At 45.3% G+C, this 20,801-nt stretch overlaps 2 protein-coding genes across 3 annotated transcripts; both read right to left on the bottom strand.

Moving 5' to 3' along the window:
- Positions 1-130: 130 nt before the first annotated feature.
- On the bottom strand, positions 131-13,454 carry wgn (Tumor necrosis factor receptor superfamily member wengen). Its single transcript, XM_022068736.2, has 4 exons — positions 12,917-13,454; positions 6,428-7,565; positions 2,695-2,817; positions 131-1,250 (listed from the first exon to the last, which is right to left on the bottom strand). The coding sequence occupies exons 1-4, from the start codon at positions 12,953-12,955 to the stop codon at positions 1,168-1,170; spliced, it is 1,383 nt and encodes a 460-aa protein (XP_021924428.2). The 5' UTR covers positions 12,956-13,454; the 3' UTR covers positions 131-1,167.
- A 2,783-nt stretch (positions 13,455-16,237) lies between these two features.
- Positions 16,238-20,789, bottom strand: UQCR-Q (Ubiquinol-cytochrome c reductase ubiquinone-binding protein). 2 transcript variants are annotated; one of them, XM_022068729.2, is made up of 3 exons: positions 20,674-20,789; positions 18,926-19,138; positions 16,238-16,429 (listed from the first exon to the last, which is right to left on the bottom strand). In XM_022068729.2, the coding sequence occupies exons 2-3, from the start codon at positions 19,077-19,079 to the stop codon at positions 16,335-16,337; spliced, it is 249 nt and encodes an 82-aa protein (XP_021924421.1). In that variant the 5' UTR covers positions 19,080-19,138; positions 20,674-20,789; the 3' UTR covers positions 16,238-16,334. The 2 variants fall into 2 exon arrangements, with proteins under 2 accessions (XP_021924421.1, XP_087196504.1); XM_087340378.1 differs by having other exon boundaries at positions 18,926-19,090; positions 20,674-20,766.
- Positions 20,790-20,801: the final 12 nt, after the last annotated feature.

Consider the following 20,801-nt stretch of genomic DNA (forward strand, 5'->3'; position numbering starts at 1 on the left):
TGAGCGACTATCAGCTTGTCAAGAAGGAGCGAGTTATTCCTACGTAATTAGAAGCAAAATGTGTTCTGGATTTGAAGCAGATACCAACATTTCACCTCTCGCCTGTACAAAAAAACGAAATACGCCAACATTTTACTTTACAAAGATGTTTATTAAGTGGACTTTATTAAACTAACAAAAATAAGTACATAAACAAATAAACGCGCACGTTCTTTTAAACACGTGATCGCAAACTCTGGATTTGTACTCAGTTTCCTGTTTGTGCAATTAAGCAAGGACAAGTCACAACCATCAAGAATATTTTCAAAGTCCTTAGGCACGTAATTTAAAGTGTGTATTGCAGTTTATTAATTCATTTGACGAGATAATTTATATGGAAATATTCAGTTTTCTCATCCAAAAACAAAATACTGACATTTCCATAGTAATTCAATAGAAATATTATTTTCCGTCAATCCAAGGATCGGTTTGCAGCCCCATTTTGGGGCTGTTACTTGCGAAGGGGCCTGGAGCCCATTGGACAGGAGGCTGCGTGGACCCCAGAGCCAGTCTGGACGCAGATGCTAGAGGAAAAGTTCTCTGCCCCCGTCAGAGATCAAATCCTCGTCGTCCAGTTTGTAGGCAGCATTTTCACGACTCTTATTTTAGACAGAGATTCCACGAAGATCTTCCATTATATAAAATAAACATTTATTTATAAATAACTGGTTAAAAACTGATTTACCCAAAGCAAAACTTCTACACTACTGGAATAATAATTATCGAAATATTTAATACAGAAACAAAGTATGAGACGGTCCTAAACGCAACATTGAATTTTAATAAGACGTGACTGAGTTCTGTAAGTTTCGAATATACTTCGAGCTGAAGACCGTGAAGTGTTTCGACAATTTCATCTGAATGGCGCGATCGAATCAAACTGATAAATGTTCCTCCATTTGGGGATTGCACGCAAAAACTTCGTTTGCATTTTTTCTTTAACTTTTGGCTTCCGCTGAAGCAACGGGTTCGAGATGGTCTGATGTTTCCTAATTTACACAACAAAATTCACTGCATTCCTCAAGCTCTTTCTTAAGAGTTCCGGGGACACGTCGTCATCAACAAATAGTCACACGGGAAAGACGCAATCCTTTGAGTCGTCACATGACGGCTTTGTCAACAGAGAACTCACTCTCGATGGCCAGCCACGATTTCCCGATCAATGTACACGTTCCCGTTTCCTGCTCCTTCTTCTGATTGCTGTTTGCGCGCTGAAAAATGAAAACAGCGACATTTTATTGAATGACATAACCTCACTTCCCAGAATTTGACGCACGTATTTTTATAAGTAAACCTCATCACAGTGAAATGAAGACACAGACTTAAGGAAAAGTTCCTCAAATTCCTCTTTAAATCGAACGGTGAGAGAAAATTTGCACAGTTCGAAGAGATAAACAATTCTTAAGCAATAGTAATTGTTGTAACATAGCCACGGTGGTCTAGCGGTTAGAACGCTGGCCTTGTAATCCTGGGGTCTCGGGTTCCAATTTATAACTTGTGTTGGGCAAGGCCGTGGTCTAGGCAACACGGAGTTTTCCTTCGTGGCATCCCAACAATTACTCCATTCACACACAGAAGAAGGCAATGGCAAACCACTTCTGGATCATCTGCCAAGAACGTATATGAACAGGTCCCAGTCCGAGAAGAGAAAAGGATGGAAGGATCCTGTTCATATGGACCTGTCGTCAGACAGAACACTAAATAAAAGTAATTGTTGTAACAGAACAACAATTAGAATTATGGTGTGGTTTGTGGTATTAACGAATTAGTAACAATATTTTTTATAACTAGAGCAGAAGATGGGCCTCCGCCCCAAACTTCCAGGTGGGCAGGCGTAAGGCATGATTGACCCAACGAGTGCTTTAATGTTAGAAATTAACTGCTCACTTTTTAATAGGAATGCTCTTAAGGCCTTGGCCTTAAGAGCTTTTACGTGTTACCTCCGAGTAATTTTTCTGTCATTGATTTGATTACCGACTGGAACGTCGGTCCACTCAAAGCCCCAACTGGTCTGTGGCCTCGTTGTCCTCCAGCGCGCACACCAAAGTGCGGCCACGTTGCAGCTTTCTGGGAACATCGCCCCCTCTGCGGTCTGTACAATACGTACACGTGTCACATCAAAGTGGGCTTCATGTCCACCTGGGATTTGTGGGGGCGGGGGGGGGTTCAATTATTTATAAACTGTACAAGGTTGGCGACCCTGCTTCAACTTCGCCTTCAACAGAAATTCCGAATTTTCTGTTTGAAAGAAAGAAGTTGATCAGCTTAATTAAACATTTCATATACCAAGCCGAGGTGCAATGTCGTGTCAGGGGCTTCTTCGGTACCCGCGAAATTTGGGGTCGCGTGGTCGCGAGCCGAAGGTCTCGGTCTCTGTCATCAGAGCGCCTCCGGACTTTCTTAGAACTCGCCCATTGCAGACAAAAGGCGAATTGAGCGTAAATTCTGCGGAAGTTTTGGATCCTCACCGGGAAAATGTGAAAGCCGATCGCAGCGGCTAAATACGCGAGTAAGAGGTTGGAAGTTGCCTGAGACCTTTCGTAATTTTAGGGTCTATTAAGTTTTTACGCCGCTGGGTTGGCTTTCTCTGAAGGGCCCTGCTACTTCAAGGAGGCGGGCGATTGGTGGAATGAGTTTCGTCACTTGTGTTCATACCCAGCAGCTGCTCCAGATAGACGCACTGACTGGAACTGTTGCAGCATTCGGCCTGAACAGCTTCTTCTTCAGGACGGACTGCTGGCAGCAAAAGGCTGAGTCGTGTTGACAGTTCTCCCACATCTGCAACAAAGGATTGCCCCCTTAAAGGACATCGTTTCGCGTGTCTGACGACTGTCCATAATCAATGAGGATGTGGCGATGGTGGCGACGGTGTGTTAGCAGAGAACTAGATAGTTGCCGTGGTCTATTTTAAGGCATTGCAAATTACAGCATGAACCCCGTTAGAGTAAAATTCGTTTGAATAAACTTAGGCCGTGGCTGAGATCTGACAGATCACATCCGGTCACGAAGCTCGGAGAGGTTTCGCCTCGCCTGATTTATTTACCTCGGTCAGGCCGCTTAATATTCATCGCCATTTGCGATCCGCCTTGCTCTTTCCTGTTTGCTGTTTCCTTGGAATTGCAAACGTTTCCGACAAAGTTCAGATTGTTCGCATCCAACATTTTAATTTGTAAAAAGACAAAGAACGCTCGATTTAGCGCGAAGATCAAACTTTTATGCGACGCGATCGAAGCTTCTGGAACATTTGGCTTGTGTACGAGTAACATCCACGACGAAGATGTAACTAACGCACATTCAAGGTCGAACTCGTTAGGCAAAGCAGCTTAGCCGTTTACAGAGTCGTGGTGAGCGAGCGAGTGGGTACACACGCTCGAACGTTCAGCGAGGAGCAGCTTTCTTGTGGCTCTCATTTGGTTCCCAGAAGAAACGGCGAAACTCCAAAAGAATCTTCAGATCCTGCACTTTTGACGGCGATGTGGAGCTTGGAAGTAAAATATAAAATATTAGAGCAGTTGTTAGTTCACCAAGTCTTTTGGACGGAGGCTTCCTCGATGTGAATGAAGTTGCAGCCTCTCCACTCATAAACGTGGCTTAATTTAATATTGTCCGCCCCTTTTTAAAATTTAAGCGCCCCCTTTCCGACGGAGCGGGGGAGGGGGGCACGACCTCCACTCTGTGAAACTGCGCTTCCCAGAATATATTTTACAACGCGAATACGATAATATGTATTTTCGAAAGAAAAACTATTATTATTCCACTAATTCTCACTTCGTAATATTTCACAATCGTTCATCAACAACGACCAACTGTAACTTGATGACCGGAAATAGGAACTGGCCACGAATCGGCCCAAGCCTCAGGTGTTCAGAAGATTGGCGTGTGTCTGACTGTCGCCTTCAGTAGCAATTTTGGAGTTTTATACCTCTTTGAGCATAATATGATAATGCCGGTTCTATCTCTGTGTTTGATTCGAAAACATGAATAACCCTCCCCCCCCCCCGAAAGATAAAAAAGTACGACAGAATCTCTCTCTAACGAAGCGTGGCTACGAAATTAGGAATTCTCGAACTGGATGTCAAAATAATACGAAAAAAAGGATGTTTATTTGAATTATTTTCCTCAGAGAGGCAAGTCCTGTGCATCAGTCACACTGCGCACGCGTGCAATTAAAATCGCGAGAAATGTGACGTCAGAAGCCAGCGAACTTGTCGAGGTTCGACCGACGGCCTGAAAGATCATTCAGTTCCCTTCGCCCGCATCGAGGAAGGACCAGGCGTGGCTGGAGCTGCGGTTCGGCGTAGTACGCGTATAGTAAGTCTACGTCACTTCCGGCTGGACCTTCAAGGTGAGATGAGGAAGGACGTGCCTTGAAGACGGAACATCCGGCGCTCAGTCCACGGCTTCGGTTGTTAACCCAGCGCAGGACAATCAAAACATCGCAAAGGCAGACTTTGACGCCAGGCGTCGACCGACTGTACTAAACATGACACGAGCGTCCTCGTGCTCCTGGTTCCGTAAGACGCGGATAATTTCGTGATTGGCTGAGCGACTGCAGTTTGTCGCAAACACGCGAAGGAGTTCAATTATGTCGCGTCTTAAACTTTCCCCGCGAACTGAATAAAATTCGTTTGACATGGCCGATGGCCCGAGAGGATTTCGTAATTACGTCACTTGGCAAACTTCTGCGCTGCGTCTCGGCGCATGCGCCAAAGAATCCCGTTGATGCAGGCGTCCCGATCGCCTCTTTATTCCGATTTCCGGACACAGCTCACGAGGCGCCGGATTCTGGTCCCACGGATTTTGTGCCGGCAGAAAATCACGGACAGAGGGCGCCACCGTCCTCAGTCTAGAACAAAACACATTCTGACCGTATCCGCTGATTGTAATTCCTGCCTTTTCTCTTTGTCCGTCCGTCCGTCCAGTTCTTCCTCACTTTCGACTTCTACGAGCTTATCCTCAGTTGTGGAAATAAAGAACCAACGTTTCCCGTTTTTCACCGTGCAAGTCACGTCGCCGTGGGACGTCGAGAACACATTTAAAATTACAAATGACCGATGTTGGCCGGTGGACAGCGAAGAGGCCGACGGCGAAACAATTGAAATGCCGAAGATGTCGGCTGCTCGTAGATGATGTCTTGCATTTCGATGTTATGAACGCAACTTCGCCAAGAAACAGTTGTCCGACTTTAACCACACTTTTAATGTGTCGCTCAAGCGAGACCAGCTGTGGGGTGTCTCTTGTGCTGTGCCGAAGACAGCCAGAACGAGCACTGCCGGGGAGATTTAAGGATGAAACCTCCGACACCAACTTTATTTTGGCGAGCGCTGAATCCTGGAATTGCCTTGGATTTGCTTTGCAAGTCGGTTGATTTAATTAGCGAATGCTGACATAACAAAAGATTAATTAACAAGTCGCAATTTCAAATATGTAACGGCTTATTACTCCAACGTTACACCGATCTGTTCAGACGCTCCCGAAGTTTTGTTCAGAAACAATGTCCAAGTCGACCACGCCAAATTCCATTCGAATCCGTTAGTCCGAGAGACGCGCCTGCGCTGTGTGACTCGTGATTTACAACACGAGGACCGGCCACTCGCTCGTCGCTCTCCCTCCACGTTTACTCGTTACAAATTAACTAACTCGGTGTGTGCCGGAGGACTGAAAGTTAGATAAGGTTTGTGCTTTAGTAGAACGTGAAGCAGCGCTTTCTTTAAAGCTCTGTAATCACAAATACTGGGACTGAACAGAGTCCAAAGCTCAGAGCCTCCGAGCTCAGACTCCGCGCGAAATCGTCAGCAGATACCAGCGTTTCAGTGGAACGTAACTGATTCAGACTTCAGCATCGAGCCCTAAAGATGGAGACAGCATGTTCCTCAGAAATGTTGGTATCCGCCTAGAACCTGAATTTAATTGTACCGGAAAAAGAAGTGCGTTAGGAAGAAGCAAGTTAATGAGAAATTAGCAGAGAGAAAATAACACGTGAGAGTCTTGCAGGCTTAGATGAACCAATATTCACGTTCGAAAACCTGGGAACGACAACAGGAGATCGAAGCGGGCGCGTGGCGGAGGAAGTGTCTTCGTACAAAACGGTCACGTCGGAGGCATCAGCAGCGCCATTAGCGCCGCGTGACCGAGAGGCTTTACGACCGCCGAACCGCGGGGCTACGCCATTAATTCCCCGCAGGCTCCAGGAAACACAACAGCGGGGGAAGACGATGCTCCTCGGTGCCCACACTAAAGCGAACACCTCAAACATGCAGGGCGACGTTTTTACCGCCCGACCTGTAAAACTCTTTGGTCTCAACCTGTGTCGTCTTCACTCCTCGCCCCTTGTCTCTGCTCCTTCCCCGTTCAGCTGCGCTGCCTTTGCGTAAGTTTCGGGACTGACCTGCTTCGAAGTCCTCGAAGTGGTCCTTGAGCCTCCTCCACTGCCGCGCGTGGTGGACCGAGTACACGCAGGCGACGGCGAAGAACAGAAGACAGGCGAAGACCGCGAGGGCCATTGCGACGGCCTGCCAGTCCCAGACCAGTTCCTCGGCCGAAGAGAACGGGGCGGAGACCACGGACTGGCTGACGCGCCTGGGGAGCAGACCGCCGTCAAGCGACGAGTTGACAACGGCCTCCTCGGACTCTCTTAACTGAGAGGCGGATTCTGGCCGCCGCACTGGCATTCCTCCAGCTTCGTCCTGGACGCCTTCAAGTTTCTTTTCGCGGTGTTCGTCCGTGTGCTTGTGATGATGATGATGATGTTTCATCGTGTCGTTCGACTTTCTGGAAGAGGACGCGTGACGCTCAGCTGAACTCGCTGACTCGGAGAACGACCATCGGCGTCCATCCACGCGGCGCGGCTCAGAGTCAAACGAATGGACCGTCTCTGAAGACGTCCACTTACATTTCTGTCGGCTGTGCTGTTGGCTTTTGGTTCTGTTCTGATTATGATTCCGGAGTTTTCTAGGATTTGAGCAACGTCTTTCTGAGGAGGCATGTTCCTCGTGATAGTGGTGATGTTTGTGATGTCTGGGTGATTCATCTCGATGTTCTGAATACGATTCTTCTGTGGACAACTTTATATGATGAGACTTTTTGTGGTTTCTCGCTTTTATTCCTTCGGAAGAAACAAATTTTGGATGCGAATTTTTCTCTTTGTGTTTTACGACGTGCGTCGACGTCCCCTCGCCCTGGGGGTGGTTGCGAGATGATCGTACATCTTCGGCAACAGCGCTGTCACTGAAATGCTCTTCGGCGAACACTTCGTGGTGCTTCGCTGACAAATGCTGATGGCGTGAGACGCTGGTGGCTTTCGAGGAGCGCGGTCTGTTCAGGAACGACCAGTCGATGTCGAGTGCTGATAACGGCCCGCACTGGGTGTCCTGATGGACTTGGCATGGTCGTAAGACGACATGTCCAGCGACTGGGCATTTACTGCAGTTCACACATCTCTCTGACGTCTCGTCCCAAAACTGGTGTCCTGGGCGACATAGTGCGGCGACGCCCAGTGGAAGAAGTAGCAACCACCAGACCATCACCTGCACAAGACAAACCAACAAATAACACACAACGGTCTCCGTGATTTAGTTCGATTGATTTGTAGGTGAAATCACGTACAGATACGAATTACTAACGAAACATATCGGCTACTGGCATCATTTGATCCTGTACTGGGGCCCCGCTGAGATGCCGATACAGTAACCTCGTATTATGCAAAGCTTCTTGGGGCTCCAGAACCTAACCGGCGATACGTCCCTTGCTGGGTTAGACCATTCCTGCGTACGAAACAAACTGCTGGAAAAGATAAACCTTGCCTTAAAAATGAAAACAGGAAATGCGCTTGCGCTAACTGAGGGACCTGAATCACAAAGGGACTTTGCTGCTCCTGACTGCCTCAGCTGGATGACCGGTGACGAGGAACTGGCCTTTCCGAAGGCCCACGTCGGCGAGCTGTGCCCGGCAGTTCTACAGCTGAAACGGGGCATACTCGTCGAAAGGAATAGACAAGGTTAAAGGGTCCGGTGGGCGCCAATTCGGCTCTGCCCCCGGGTTGAGCAAACTGTGGTATCCGAGGTGGGCGTAGAGCCAGCCACCTCAGACGAGCGTTGGACTCCTTCGACTGGAGCAGTTGGGTGAAATGTTGCCACGTGGCTAATCGCTCGTTTTGTCCTGCGTGGGAGCGCGTAAGACGCGTTCGACAACGTCAGTGTCCACGACAGCGAAGTCTGACAAACGTGATCTCCTGTCGGAGAGAAATTCGGCTTCGTCACTGAACGGGAAACTGCAGTATTTTATTATTTCTAAAGTAATCAGTTTGTACAAAAAAATTAAATTTGAAAAAAAAAGTACGAACTTGTTTCTCCTACATTTTCTGCGATATTGCTCCATTCCCTGCCCACAAGTTTGTTCCACATCCCGTCTGCTTTTCACTTCGCTGATTACAATTTCCGCTAACGTTTCTGCCATCGTCATGAGATGCTTTCCTCCAGCGCCAGAGCCTTCCCTGTACTGCGTGGCTAGCGAAACGTCTTCCGTCGCCTCGCCCCACCGACCGCTCGCATTTCATCCCTTACGTAGGCCGACAGGCAAATCCACCGCCTTCCGGGCGAACAAGCTGAGCCGCACGCGACTAGGTGCCTCTCCCCATTAAAAATGGGGCCTCTGAGAAGGACAAAAGGCATTCACGTTGGGGTCCACTTGCACCCCCACCCCGCCGCGTTAAACAAACCCACAGCCGTCCCCCGCGGCACCCGGAGACGTGTCGGGGCCACTGAGGTTCGCGCCCAAATGGTCAAAGTCGTTCTCTCCGGAGAGCAACGAAACACACAAAGGTTCCTGGAACAGATGATTGCAGAGAGGCTGCAGACGGCTTCTGGGCCATTGTCGGCACCTTCGAAGGCGCTTACGCTGATCGACGTCACCTCAGCAGACCAGCCGGGGCTGTCCGTAATGAAACAGCCAAGTAGCCAAGTGACTCAACTCCCATCCAACCGCCGTCTCTTTTCAAAGAGGACAAGCTGCCTTGCGGGATTGTCTGCCACCCGTGACCTGCCGATGACAGTCTCGCTTTCCAAGGCGCTCTGCTGGACGCCTGTTACACATTTCGAAAGCTTCGTGTCTGGTACAAGACGTCGTATTTGTCGGATTTATCCGCAAGTGGGTTACCGCTGCTGACGTCACAGCTTTCTCCTAGCAAGTGTCACCACAACGTCGAAGCAGCAGGCGCACCGAATGATTTTAAACGACACGACCTTCTTTTAATTATTGTCTCCTGAAATAGCGGATACCAGGAATAAATTCGGCACTTCACGCGAGGAACGTGATCTGTTCTGTTGCGTCTTACAGACGTTTCGGGAATTCAGCGACACCCGAACATTTCAGCGCCCAAAGAATTTATGATAGTTCAATTACGAAGCAATTCCATAGCTCAGAGTTCTTCTTGAGAAGCTAACAGTCGCTCACCTAGTCGATGAATCTGGCTTCATCTGAGGAAACAGGTGGTTCTTTATTAGAGCCTAGTCCGAGCTACGCGAATCCGGTGTTTCCGGACAACAAAGCCTTTGAGTAGCAATTTGTGTGTGTCTGTGCGTGCGTGTGCAGTCGAGGTACAAATTCGGAAAAGAAACTATAGAACTCCTGAACTAGAGATTTCAAAACTTTACAATTATCCAATTCTAAAGGGTTCTGACGGTGGTGAATTGCACGTGAAATTATTCATTACCTTTGCGTTTGTTTTACGAGTGCTCCTAAAATTTTCATTGGACCACGTTCTTGCTGACAAGCTGTGGACAGGCTGAGACAGCTGGATGGCATAAGTTGTCCAGCGATGGAAACCAGCCAACTAACCTCTCACCTGAAGACGGAAACAGAGCCGGTTTCCGAAACGTCGTGGTTCCTTTCTTTTAAACAAGGACTGTGGGAAAACCTCAGATAGTAAATAATTTTAGAATTATCGTCGGTCTAAAGTTTCGAAATTTTATAAACAGAACCAGGAAAGAACGAATTTGACATTTTGAGTCTTTCGTGCGATGTGAGCGCATAATGGAAAGGTCTTGCCCACGCCCGAAAATTCGAGTGGGATATCGCCGTCGTACGATTGGCCGCCCTGGAGCAGTGGCATTCAGGTATCGTGCAAATGGGCTTAATTAGCACCTAAACTAATGGACCGGCCCAGGGGTGGGTCAGAGACGAAGCCCCTGAGGACCGAGGCTCAGGCCCCGACACGTTCCTTCAGATCCGACATTTCAAAATCTCACGAAGAACAAACGAGAATCGTCGCAGACCAGAAACAGGCGTGTCCAACAATTCTGGCCCTTCTTCGTTTGTCTGGACTTCCTGAAGGCGTCGCTTCGAATTCGCAGCGAAGCAAAGAGTTTGGAAATCAGAATCACAAATTGTAATGGGGGGACGGCAAAGGCAGACAGAATGGCCGCTGCATGACCTGAGATGGTCGGCGTACGGCACGCGGACCGCCATATTAGGACACGTGCATTGTGTCCCCTGCGGTCACGTAGAACAGATCTTAAATTTAAATGCTGCAGCCTGAAGCAGGGTTGCCAATGCGACGATATTAACAGGCAGTTTCGACAACCGACGTTCAAGGAACGTAGAATTCATTTTGTCCCGGTTTGGAACAGTCAGTCAAAATTACCTTCGGGAACTTCTTGCCGCTGTCTAAAGTTGTCAGAATTAAAATACACAAAACGTAACTGAGTCTCCCGCGTCGAGGAAAACCGTGGATAATGCGGGTGGAGAAATGAGAGATACACGCCGAATTTTAGTCGGGAAACCTAAAAGGAAGAGACGGATCTAGAAGGAACACGTTCGATACTGTGCTCAGGAGTGTGGCTCGTGAACAGGGCGTTTCTTTACCAGAAGCTTCTCACGTGCGTGGTTTAGGCCCAAATTTCTCCAACTGACACCTCGCTGCCCCCCCCCCCCACTGTACCCCTGGCCTGCAGGCAGCACTGCCGATCTCCCAGGCCACTCGTCACTCTATTAACAGCGATTGTAGGGAAGTGAAACGTGCGACTTGGCGGATTCCCCCACTGGCACAACCTTCGTACCAAGTTTCGTTCCAATTCGTCCAGTGGTTCTCGAGGGTGCCTAAGCAGGAACATTTGGGACTCTGATAATTACGTGGGAAATTATTGTTGGTCGTTGCTTTGCCATTCAGAGAGCCGGGAAAAGTTTTAGTTTTTTGGTATTAAATTTGGATAGTTGAGATAATTAGAATTTAAAAATAATTTAGGACTAATCAGACTAGCAAGACTCATGATCACCGCCTGCAATGTTGCCGGCTAAACGAACCCAATGTACAAGAAGGATGACGATCATCTGTCGAAGTAACGACGCTCAGTGCAAATTTTTGTCTAACGACGGCAAAACTGAAACGTGGATCCACTGCACAAAATCCATTTGCCTTTGGTGGTAAATTATCTCTGTTTGTAGCCATGGAAGTTATCCTAAAAATTCGAGTGAGCCACTTTTGTAAAATCGGGACGACCGGCATTCTTTCCCACACTCAACATTCTGAGTTCTGAAAATTAAAATTGCAAATCTCCGCGCCGATTTTGCAGAGGGGCTGAAACAATCTGATGGTCCTCCGTAATGAAACTCCGCCTTTCAACCGGGACCTAAGCCTGAAGAACACGACAGTTTTTCCACACACGCACGAAATAACTAAGTTAACACTAGGCGTACGTGGAGCGGTAACATTAAGATAGATCTCAGACGAAACAGTGTATGAGGACGTGCACTGGATTCATGGGGATCAGAACAGGGAACGTAGCGATGAGCCTTGGACCAAACATCGCTGCAGCACATCCTCAAATAGGGAAACTGCCTTGTGGATAAGCCACCGAACAGATGAATGACGAAGCAACAAATTTCGTATGTAAAGTGTCCGCCCACAGCAAAACATAACATAGTCAGTGGAAAAGGCCATTTGGAAAACGGCGCACGAGATGACAGATTCTGCGAGTCTCCCGAGGTTTATCTGACAAATTTGACAACGATTATGCACAAAAATGGATCACTCCTTCCGCTTCCATCCTCAGTGGCAAATATGGAGAGTGAAATAGCCAAAACCTCATTCACTGTTGGAATATTTTACGACGCACAAAGTTACAAAACCCAGCATCCCACTGTAACACATCATCAGAACCCTTTAGATCTCGCTTAAAAGGGCGAGGTTATTAGAGAACGAAATTTATTCATTACGACGGCTAGATGAAGACTACGTGCATTTGCTTCGCAGTCTACAGGTCGGGGTTCACACTCGTCCAGACAGTTCACGTACATTCTGGAACATCACAGCCCGCGCACGTACCAAACTACGGCGGGCACCTCACACTTCAAAATGTTTTATTTCCGTTTTCGCGTCACGTGACATTACATATTTCTTCTCCTTTCTTCAAACGAATTAAAGCCGCCATAGCAAATGATTCCCCAAACTTTCTGATCTGATGCTAATTGAGCGTCTCGCCACGAAGACACACGCAGAAATGTGGGCGCATTCACACATTGTTAACCTCGGCACTACATTGTGAGCAGTCAGCTTCACCCCGATATCATTCGAGTCGGTGTGGGCGTAGTGGTGGCGAGGAGACAAATTCCCGGCCCTCCCCTTGCAGTCTGACCCCGACGACACACCCCATACTCACAAATGTTTAAAATGTGACCTGAAACTTTTCGTGTTGTTTGAGGTATTGTACTTCCCCCACCTGCGAACTTCAATTTTTGGCAAGTCTATTTCTTAAAAAAAAATTACTGTTTAATTGCGATCAAATCATAACGCCTCGCGTTAAAATTTATTCTCAGGTACATCGCAGTAAACAGAAATGCATCAGACCATTACGACCAGTTATCTTTTTCACTGTTAACCTACCTTGGATGAATGCAAAATCCGTTCTGTAATCATCTTCATTGAAACAATGGCAATACCAGTTACTGAAATTGGTCATATAGTACATGGGACTCGTGTACGTAAAAAACAAAGCTCACGAACAAAAAAACACGAGTTCATTGCTTCGTGCACAAAAAGCACATTTGTTTGTTCGTAAGAAACACACACTTCTCTTCACGACACCAACTCCTGCACTGACTTCTCTTGCTGTTTAAGCTGACCAACCGGTTAAGACCACCGCAAAGCACTTAGGTGACAGATATGCCACTTCAAGTCTCCTATCATGTTCATAAGCGTGTCTTATGGAGACAATTTATACAGCACGTGAGAGAGGCCGTGAATGTAGCACGCAGAAAAGCGAGCGAAATCCGCACTTCCGTAGTGCGTGCTGTTTATTACGAGGAAGCCGATACTACGCAACGTCACTTTCTAGCGCGGTTTCGTTTCGAGACTTGGCGTGAGTTAACGAATGTAACAGCCGAGCAGAATTATTAAACGATTTCATCATCAGAATATTCTCAGGCACTTCTGAGAATTTAACCTACATTATTCAACAAAGCTGTATTGCGCATATAATTACAATAAAAAGAACTTCGTCATGGAAACTAACAATGAGCAGTCCGTCCGATATTTAAGCTGTAGTTCCTTCAAGCAGCTTTTGAGGTTAAATACGACTGTTGGTATAAATAAGCAAAACATGGTGATTGCAGGTGCATTGTTATCAATATGACGTGTCAGTACAATGGCGTTGTCATTCTGCAGGTACCCCTACGGCTCTTCCGAGGTTTTACAAAGTCGTTCCAAGCGAGCGACGACCTTAAACTGCCTTTACACGCTGTATTTTTGCATAAGTGGTTGCTGCTGTACTTCAGGTCACAAAATTTCAGGACTAAAATCGAAACGGAAGACGTGGATGAAAAACTGGGACACTCAGAAACACGAATCACCTGCCACGTTTAAAAGAATTAATAAACAAGAATCCTGATGACTTTGAAAATTATCCACGCGCGAACAGTGAAACGTTAGGTCAGTTAACCCACACTCACTGTCACTGGGGATCGAACTAGGGCCTGCTGTCCGAGGATGCGAATTGGATTTAAGCGAAGTCGACGGTCGTCTGGGATGTTGCCCCCGATGATGGGGCAGCAAGCGCCCCTGAAACGTCAGAAAACTTTACGGAGAGCTCTTCTGAATGCCGTTCGTGGGCGCGCGTTTGTCCCCGAAGTGATTATTACTGTTCTGGTGGAACTTTAGTTCCACAGCTGCAGAGGGAAGGCGTCACAAACGAGGGCGGTTTCGATACCAGGACACTCTACTAAAAGTCTCAAAAAATTGAAGGTTTTCGTCTTCCCAGAGACTGCGCAGTCCTGTCTGGGTATTGAGTAGGCTACTCCATTCCGTTGCGGGCCAGAACTGCACAGGGGTCAGGCAGAACAAGACAAAGTCAACGCGCGCTCAGCCACGCACCTACAAACCCATTTGGGAGTGAAATCGCTCGGAGGTCTCTACGACGACGTTTTCAAGGCCCTTATTAGCGCGCGTGACCAAACGAGTGAGAAATTACTGGCACCGCAAGACTTAAATGTTTAATTAAGTACAATTGGCAATAACCATGCTTCATAGAGCTTCAGTTCGTTTCGGGAAAATGAAACATTCCTGTGAGACCTCATGAAAAGGATAGGGACATTTTGCCTAAGGAACACACAAACCTCGTGAAGAAAAATTCAGGGAGGCTGGAAGCAGGCACACGAGGCCTTCACAGTAAAACGTGAGCGGCACATTTAACAACAGCACCAGGGTTATGTGACCCCGGAGACCTAGTGTTAGGATATCGAGCGCAGATATGGACACCCCTGACTTGTGTTTCCTTTTTGGGGCAGAGTATTGCTTGTTCTTTCACGGAGTCATCAAGGTGGAATGGGAGAATGATGAGGCGGGCGGTGGGGCGAGAGGGACCTCATTCAACCCAACCAGGAGCACGAAACAAACAGGTAGGTGCAAACATCTCAGAAAGAAAGATAACACAAGTCCGAAGTAATGATGTTTTGCGAAACCACTAACCCCAAGGAGCACAGTGGTTTTGGGAAATTACCCGCCTTTTACGGAACCCGAAGGTTCAATATCGCGTTTACGGGAGTCCGCCAACGGTATCTAACCTGAGCCAGATGAATCCACTCCACACCCAACCAACCTATTTATTACCTTACCAAAATAGGCATACACACACATTAAATTAATGAATACAATAAAGTCATTTTAATAAAATCAACCATTGGCACTTTGTGAATTGGCGAATCTAGTGCAAGTGCTCAAAACGACCATCACCCATTTTCTGTAAAAATAACACACAGATCGATAACAGGGTTAATATTTCCGTATTATAATATGTATACATGTTTTTGGTACATCCTGTATTTAATATTATCTTCCCATCTACGCCTAAGCCTTCCAAGTGGACTTTTCCCTTTGGATGCTGAATGAGGACCACAATTCACGTTTTCAAGAACTGACAAGAAGATGCACCGTGGAATGACATCAATTCTTCTCTCACCAAAGAAAGATCAGGATCTTTGAATGATCGCGAAACACTGCGACTCTGCTGTATTATGAATTTCATGAAGTAAAGCTTTCACGGTGACTGAAGCTGGCGAAATACTCTCGGGCTACGAGCCATTGCCGAACGGCGAACAAAGCAAACCTTCTGGCGTTCAGAGAACCATCTCTGTTCTCATCCTCAGGGTTGCTTAGTAACCAGTCCACTGTCCATCCAGATGACGCATTCTCTGCCGAGACCTGCATTTTCAATGTTGACCGTCACAAATCACGGCTTCAAAAACGTGACAAAAGCACTGATCACACGTGATTAGGATTACGGAAGAACGCAGGACAGAAACGGGATTGAAAGTATTAATTGTGACGTCTGGACTCACATCTTAAAAAATATACATACATTTTTATTTGACTCTGGTCGAGTGTCATCACCTTCATAGATACTTTGCCCCCTGACTTAATACTCGCTTCTGAATGGTCCTTTCATGCCTGGAAACAATTTCTGCCCTTCTGGTAGGCCTGCTCTGGTCGTCAAGTGATTCTAAATGAGGCTCCTTTAAGGAGACGATTAATCTTTGGAATTTGAAAAAGTCTTCCCTTGTATATTATTTTGTGTTATTTGTGAACTATTTCACGCAACGCGCATGATTCAGCGATCTGAAATAGGCCTGATAATCACGCGGACCAGCTAATAGTAGACCAAGGAAGGTTCTGGGAGTGAACGGCCGAAGTTTTGAAGAAAAAATCTGTACATTTGAAATCAATAAAAATAACTTTTACAGTTGATTAACATATATTACACAAACTTATCTGGCTGTTTCACGTACTACAAAATTGTCTCTCAGATGTCCTATTCATCATTTTCAAAATCCTTTGGGTTCTTCCGCATAAGCTGTTTATGCTTCTTCTCGACACCGTCATAAATAAGGTAGGCGATCACGAACGCTGAAAACAAACACAACTTGGCTTTAGTTCGCCCGACACCTCAACTGATTCATTACTAAACAGAAGCCTGTCAACAAAGACGCTCATTTACAGAATTAATCCAGATTCACTGACACATTTTGAAGTTTCACTTTGAATATCTGAGTCCTGCAATTTGCTTTACGTATACAAATAATTGTTTCCATTTATATATATATATTTGTAAAAACAGAAATTTTAAAATCACGTAAATGTTCCCTTACAGTGATTATATTTTACATACAGAAAGCACGTTCTTTTGAGTCAAGAGCTTGAGAAGATTGTCGGCACGCAAGACAAAGGCTAACAAAAATATGTCTGCAAAAACTATACATAATTATAATAAAGAAAGTCTGAAATAAATAAATGTTTATTCTTCCTCCCACTGAGACAAACTCACACTTTATATGTGAAATGTTTTGCCACTGTACAAGTCAAAAGCTCGTTGCAAAATCATTTCATCGAGTGCACAAAATTAAACTTGCCGCACTGGAGTATAAATATCTTTCCACTGTCTTTACTGCACCTCCTGCAATCTATTTTATGACCGTGAGCACCGCATTCATCCTATTTTTCAAAACTACTACTTTGCGGATGAGCCGGGATAGCTCAGTCAGTATAGTGACTAGCTACGGGCTGGACGACCGGGGTTCGATCCCCGACGGGGGCAGAGGATTTTTCCTCTAGCCTCTGCGTCCAGACCGGCTCTGGGGCCCACCCAGCCTCCTCTACAATGGGTACCGGGGGTCCTTTCCCGGGGGTAAAGCCGGCCGGGGCGTGATGCTGACCACTCACCCCCATCTAGTGCCGGGGTCAAGGAAGAGAGGAGCTATACCTCCACTCACCCCAAACGCCTACATGGCGTATAGTGGGACAAACTTTACTTTTTACTTTTACTACTTTGCGGACTTAATTTTAACGCAGTCAAACTTTCTACTTCTGTTTCCAGCCAAGAGCCTAAATCATTCCAAATCTGCGTTCAAGATTTCTACACACACAAGAGTAAATTTGCTGGTTTAAAATTACACGCTCTAAAAACACAGTCATGGAAAAAAAGAGGCAGGCTGCTCATAAGAATTGGGCGAGGTACTGCACCCAAGACCAAACTCTGCACCTTGCCTACGTCATTAACTTGTGGGCAGAAGGAAGACAAAGGCTGTGGAGTCGGTACTAAAATGTCCGACTCCGGCTCCTTCATAAAAGCTCGATATGTATTCATCATAAGGGATTTGGCACTAACGCCTGTTCGGGCTTCAAATTGATCTTCCCATCTTCTTCTTGGCCGACCTCGATCTCTTTTCCTGTTAGGTTTGTAGCTGAGTGCAGCCTTAGGAAGTCTGTCTTCAGTACGTATTAATAAGGGTAAACCTACTAAAATGGTAAATGGTAACACAAGAGATTTCATCGCCATCACGTGAATCATCAGCCGAATTTTTAGAATTATAACCTAGATTTAAATATTATTGCAGAAATCGTTTGATTTGTAGACAGGATGTATTCTTAAGATGCCGGAGCCAAAGTTACAAAGCATTATTCCCACACCATGTGGCTCAACGCGTCGTTAAATCTCCCTAAGCGTGAGGCCGCCGGCGGCTCACACGGTAGAGAAATTGTTCTTAAGATTTTATATCGAGGTCAGAGTCAGTACATTTTTACTGACTCCGACTCCACAGCCCTGGCACATACCACGTAAATCATAGGCGTTATTGACAGAGGAAGTGAGACGGCAAACTACAAAGTATTACAACCAAGAAAGAATGTTTACAGGATGGGCAGCACAAGCTTATCTGTTGCCCTCCCTGCCGTCCGACCCCGTCACCTTCTAAACCCATCAGACGTGCCCTGACTACAGTACAGGAGAGACCCAATTATTTGCTGTGCCGCGAGTCACACCAAGAGACTGCACTTGCCTCTGTTGAACAACAAGGGGAGGCGGCCGCTACGGACAAACTGCTGTTCGGGCACTGATGCGACCTTATCACAGAGAAAGAGAGGCTCAGAAGCAAAAGCCCATTACCAATTTCTTCGCAAAATTTACATCGTGTTGCAACATCGTTTTAGTTTGTGAGATTCTTTCATTTGATGCCATACCGTATTTTCTTCGCCATTTAATGTCATAAACTGAATTATAAACGGAGTTGATATTTACCCTCAGTCTTTCATTTACCGATCATCCACCGGTCCTGTTAAGGTTGATAATCGGGGCTCTACTGTACTTTCAGTTTATAGCTGGCACGTTACAAACAAATACGTACAATTATCTGACACTGTTAGCTGTAAAATGGAATAAAAGGAACGCTCCGCATGACAGAAGCCAACACTCAGACCTGCCAACCGATACTAACTTTTGTACCAATATTGAAAGGATTATTCAATTGTTCAGCTCCTGACACCAACCGGTATGAACGCAGTACAACAACAGGATTCAGTCTGTAAATAACCAGTATTTCTAGTCATATGGAACAGAATTGAACTCACGTGGTAGGACTCGTAAAATGTTAGAACGAAGGCGGACGAAAACGTTCGGGAGGCCTTTACTTATAGCACCAGCAAAAGCCCTTTGTTCGTGTGGTGAGAGTCGGTATTGGATGATGCCTCGAATTTTGGCCAGTTCACCGAAGTGCTTTCCCATTGTGCTGGTACCTAATGGTGGAAAATCAAGACACCTGTTTGATTCTTCTGCTCTATAACCTGTGAAAAGAATTACATTCATGATAAAATTAAGAGCACATTAAATCTGGGAAATGTTCAGTTCAGAATGTTTTTTTTTCTAATTTTTGTGTTCCATATAAAAATCTAAAGCAAGGGTTCTCAATTTACTAAGCCCTGGGGCCACATCCACCCTTTCTTAATAGATCATGGGCCACAAAGTTATAAGGAACAATAATTTAATGGAACCTCATGGCAATTTATTAAAAATGCTAGAAGTTGTTATCACAGGCAGGTTCATATCAAATTACTCAATAATGCCCTCAAATTTGTCAACTTTTATTCTCATTATTTGCTTAAAATTAAACATTTGACTTTGACATTAACCACATTTCATTACTAAAGTATTACAAAAATGTATCTGGACCACATGAAAACAGGATAAGAAGATGTGATGAAAGAATATTTGTATCCAAGACAAAGGAAGTAACAGGACTCAGAAATTACACAAAAGGAGACAATGTAGCAATTTTATTTTGTTTCTCATACTTCCTTTAACATATGTAAAATTACTAAGTGGATCTGGGTTGACAAATTTCCTTTTTTTTGAAAGGGCAGTATAAGCAGAGGGTTGTTTTATGCTGTGTAGCCCACAACCTGATCCCTCACAGTTCAATGTCTGAAAACCTATAGAAACTAGTCTTTCTGAAAACTTTTATCCTCTATTTCTTGGGGTAGGGACACTGAACACCTGTGAATAATTTTGAGGCTTGTATGTCACCTCAGCCAACAGAACATATGACAATATTTCAGGTTCTCAGAGCAGTGAGTGTGAAGACTGTCATCTTCTAGGACATTGCAAAAGTTTACCGATATTTCAGGGGTGTTGATTTTTAAAATAAGAAACTGGTCAAAGTGTGTATATATTCATGTAGACAGACAGCCCCCACCCCACACAAATTGGTGGGGGGTTAATAAAGACTTTGCTGAGGGAGCACCATTATATGAAGCTTGGAAACCTCTGATTTTACTTGCACTTTTTAATTGAAATTTGTTTAAAAACTTCATCTATCAGTTTCATGATAATTTTATATAATAAATAACAGCACTAGTAGAGTATCTCTTGTCACTCCTACACCATAGCAACTACCTCAACTATTATTAATACTTGTAAGCAATAGTGGGTATGCATTCTTGCGCAATTATTTTTACGGTTATACTCTACCTGGCCGTAAATTACTGTCGTAACTATGGAATATACAACTATTGCAAACAAGTATTGTATTTGTGCCATTGCTAAGGTCTATTAAGGATCTATGGAATCTACATAAATTCTTTCCGTTCTTTTCTTTTCTGAATGACAAATATTCAATCCATGGAGTAAGATATGAAGTTATTAAACGATTGTAAAACAACTCGGTTAAATGAAGCCAAATAAACATAATATGACTCTTAAGAGAGAGAAATAACAATAAAACATATTCGAATTTAGTAAGATTATAATTTCACATTATTCAATTTCAAAAATGTTACGACAAACTAAGTCTTGTAACTACGAAATCCCAATTAAATTATACCTTGAACACCTTCTTAAAGTAGTATCTTCAAGAGTACGAGAGTAGCCTTCTCGATGATTACTGTAGCAGGGAAAGTTAATTTTGTGTCGAGTGGGGAATATTTCCACTTCCGGGTTACGTTGGCAATA

The sequence above is a fragment of the Zootermopsis nevadensis genome, unplaced genomic scaffold (assembly GCF_977971745.1).
Source record: "Zootermopsis nevadensis isolate Lab colony 2312 unplaced genomic scaffold, Znev_1.0 Znev_ptg000061l, whole genome shotgun sequence".
NCBI classification, from domain to species: Eukaryota; Metazoa; Arthropoda; class Insecta; order Blattodea; family Termopsidae; genus Zootermopsis; species Zootermopsis nevadensis.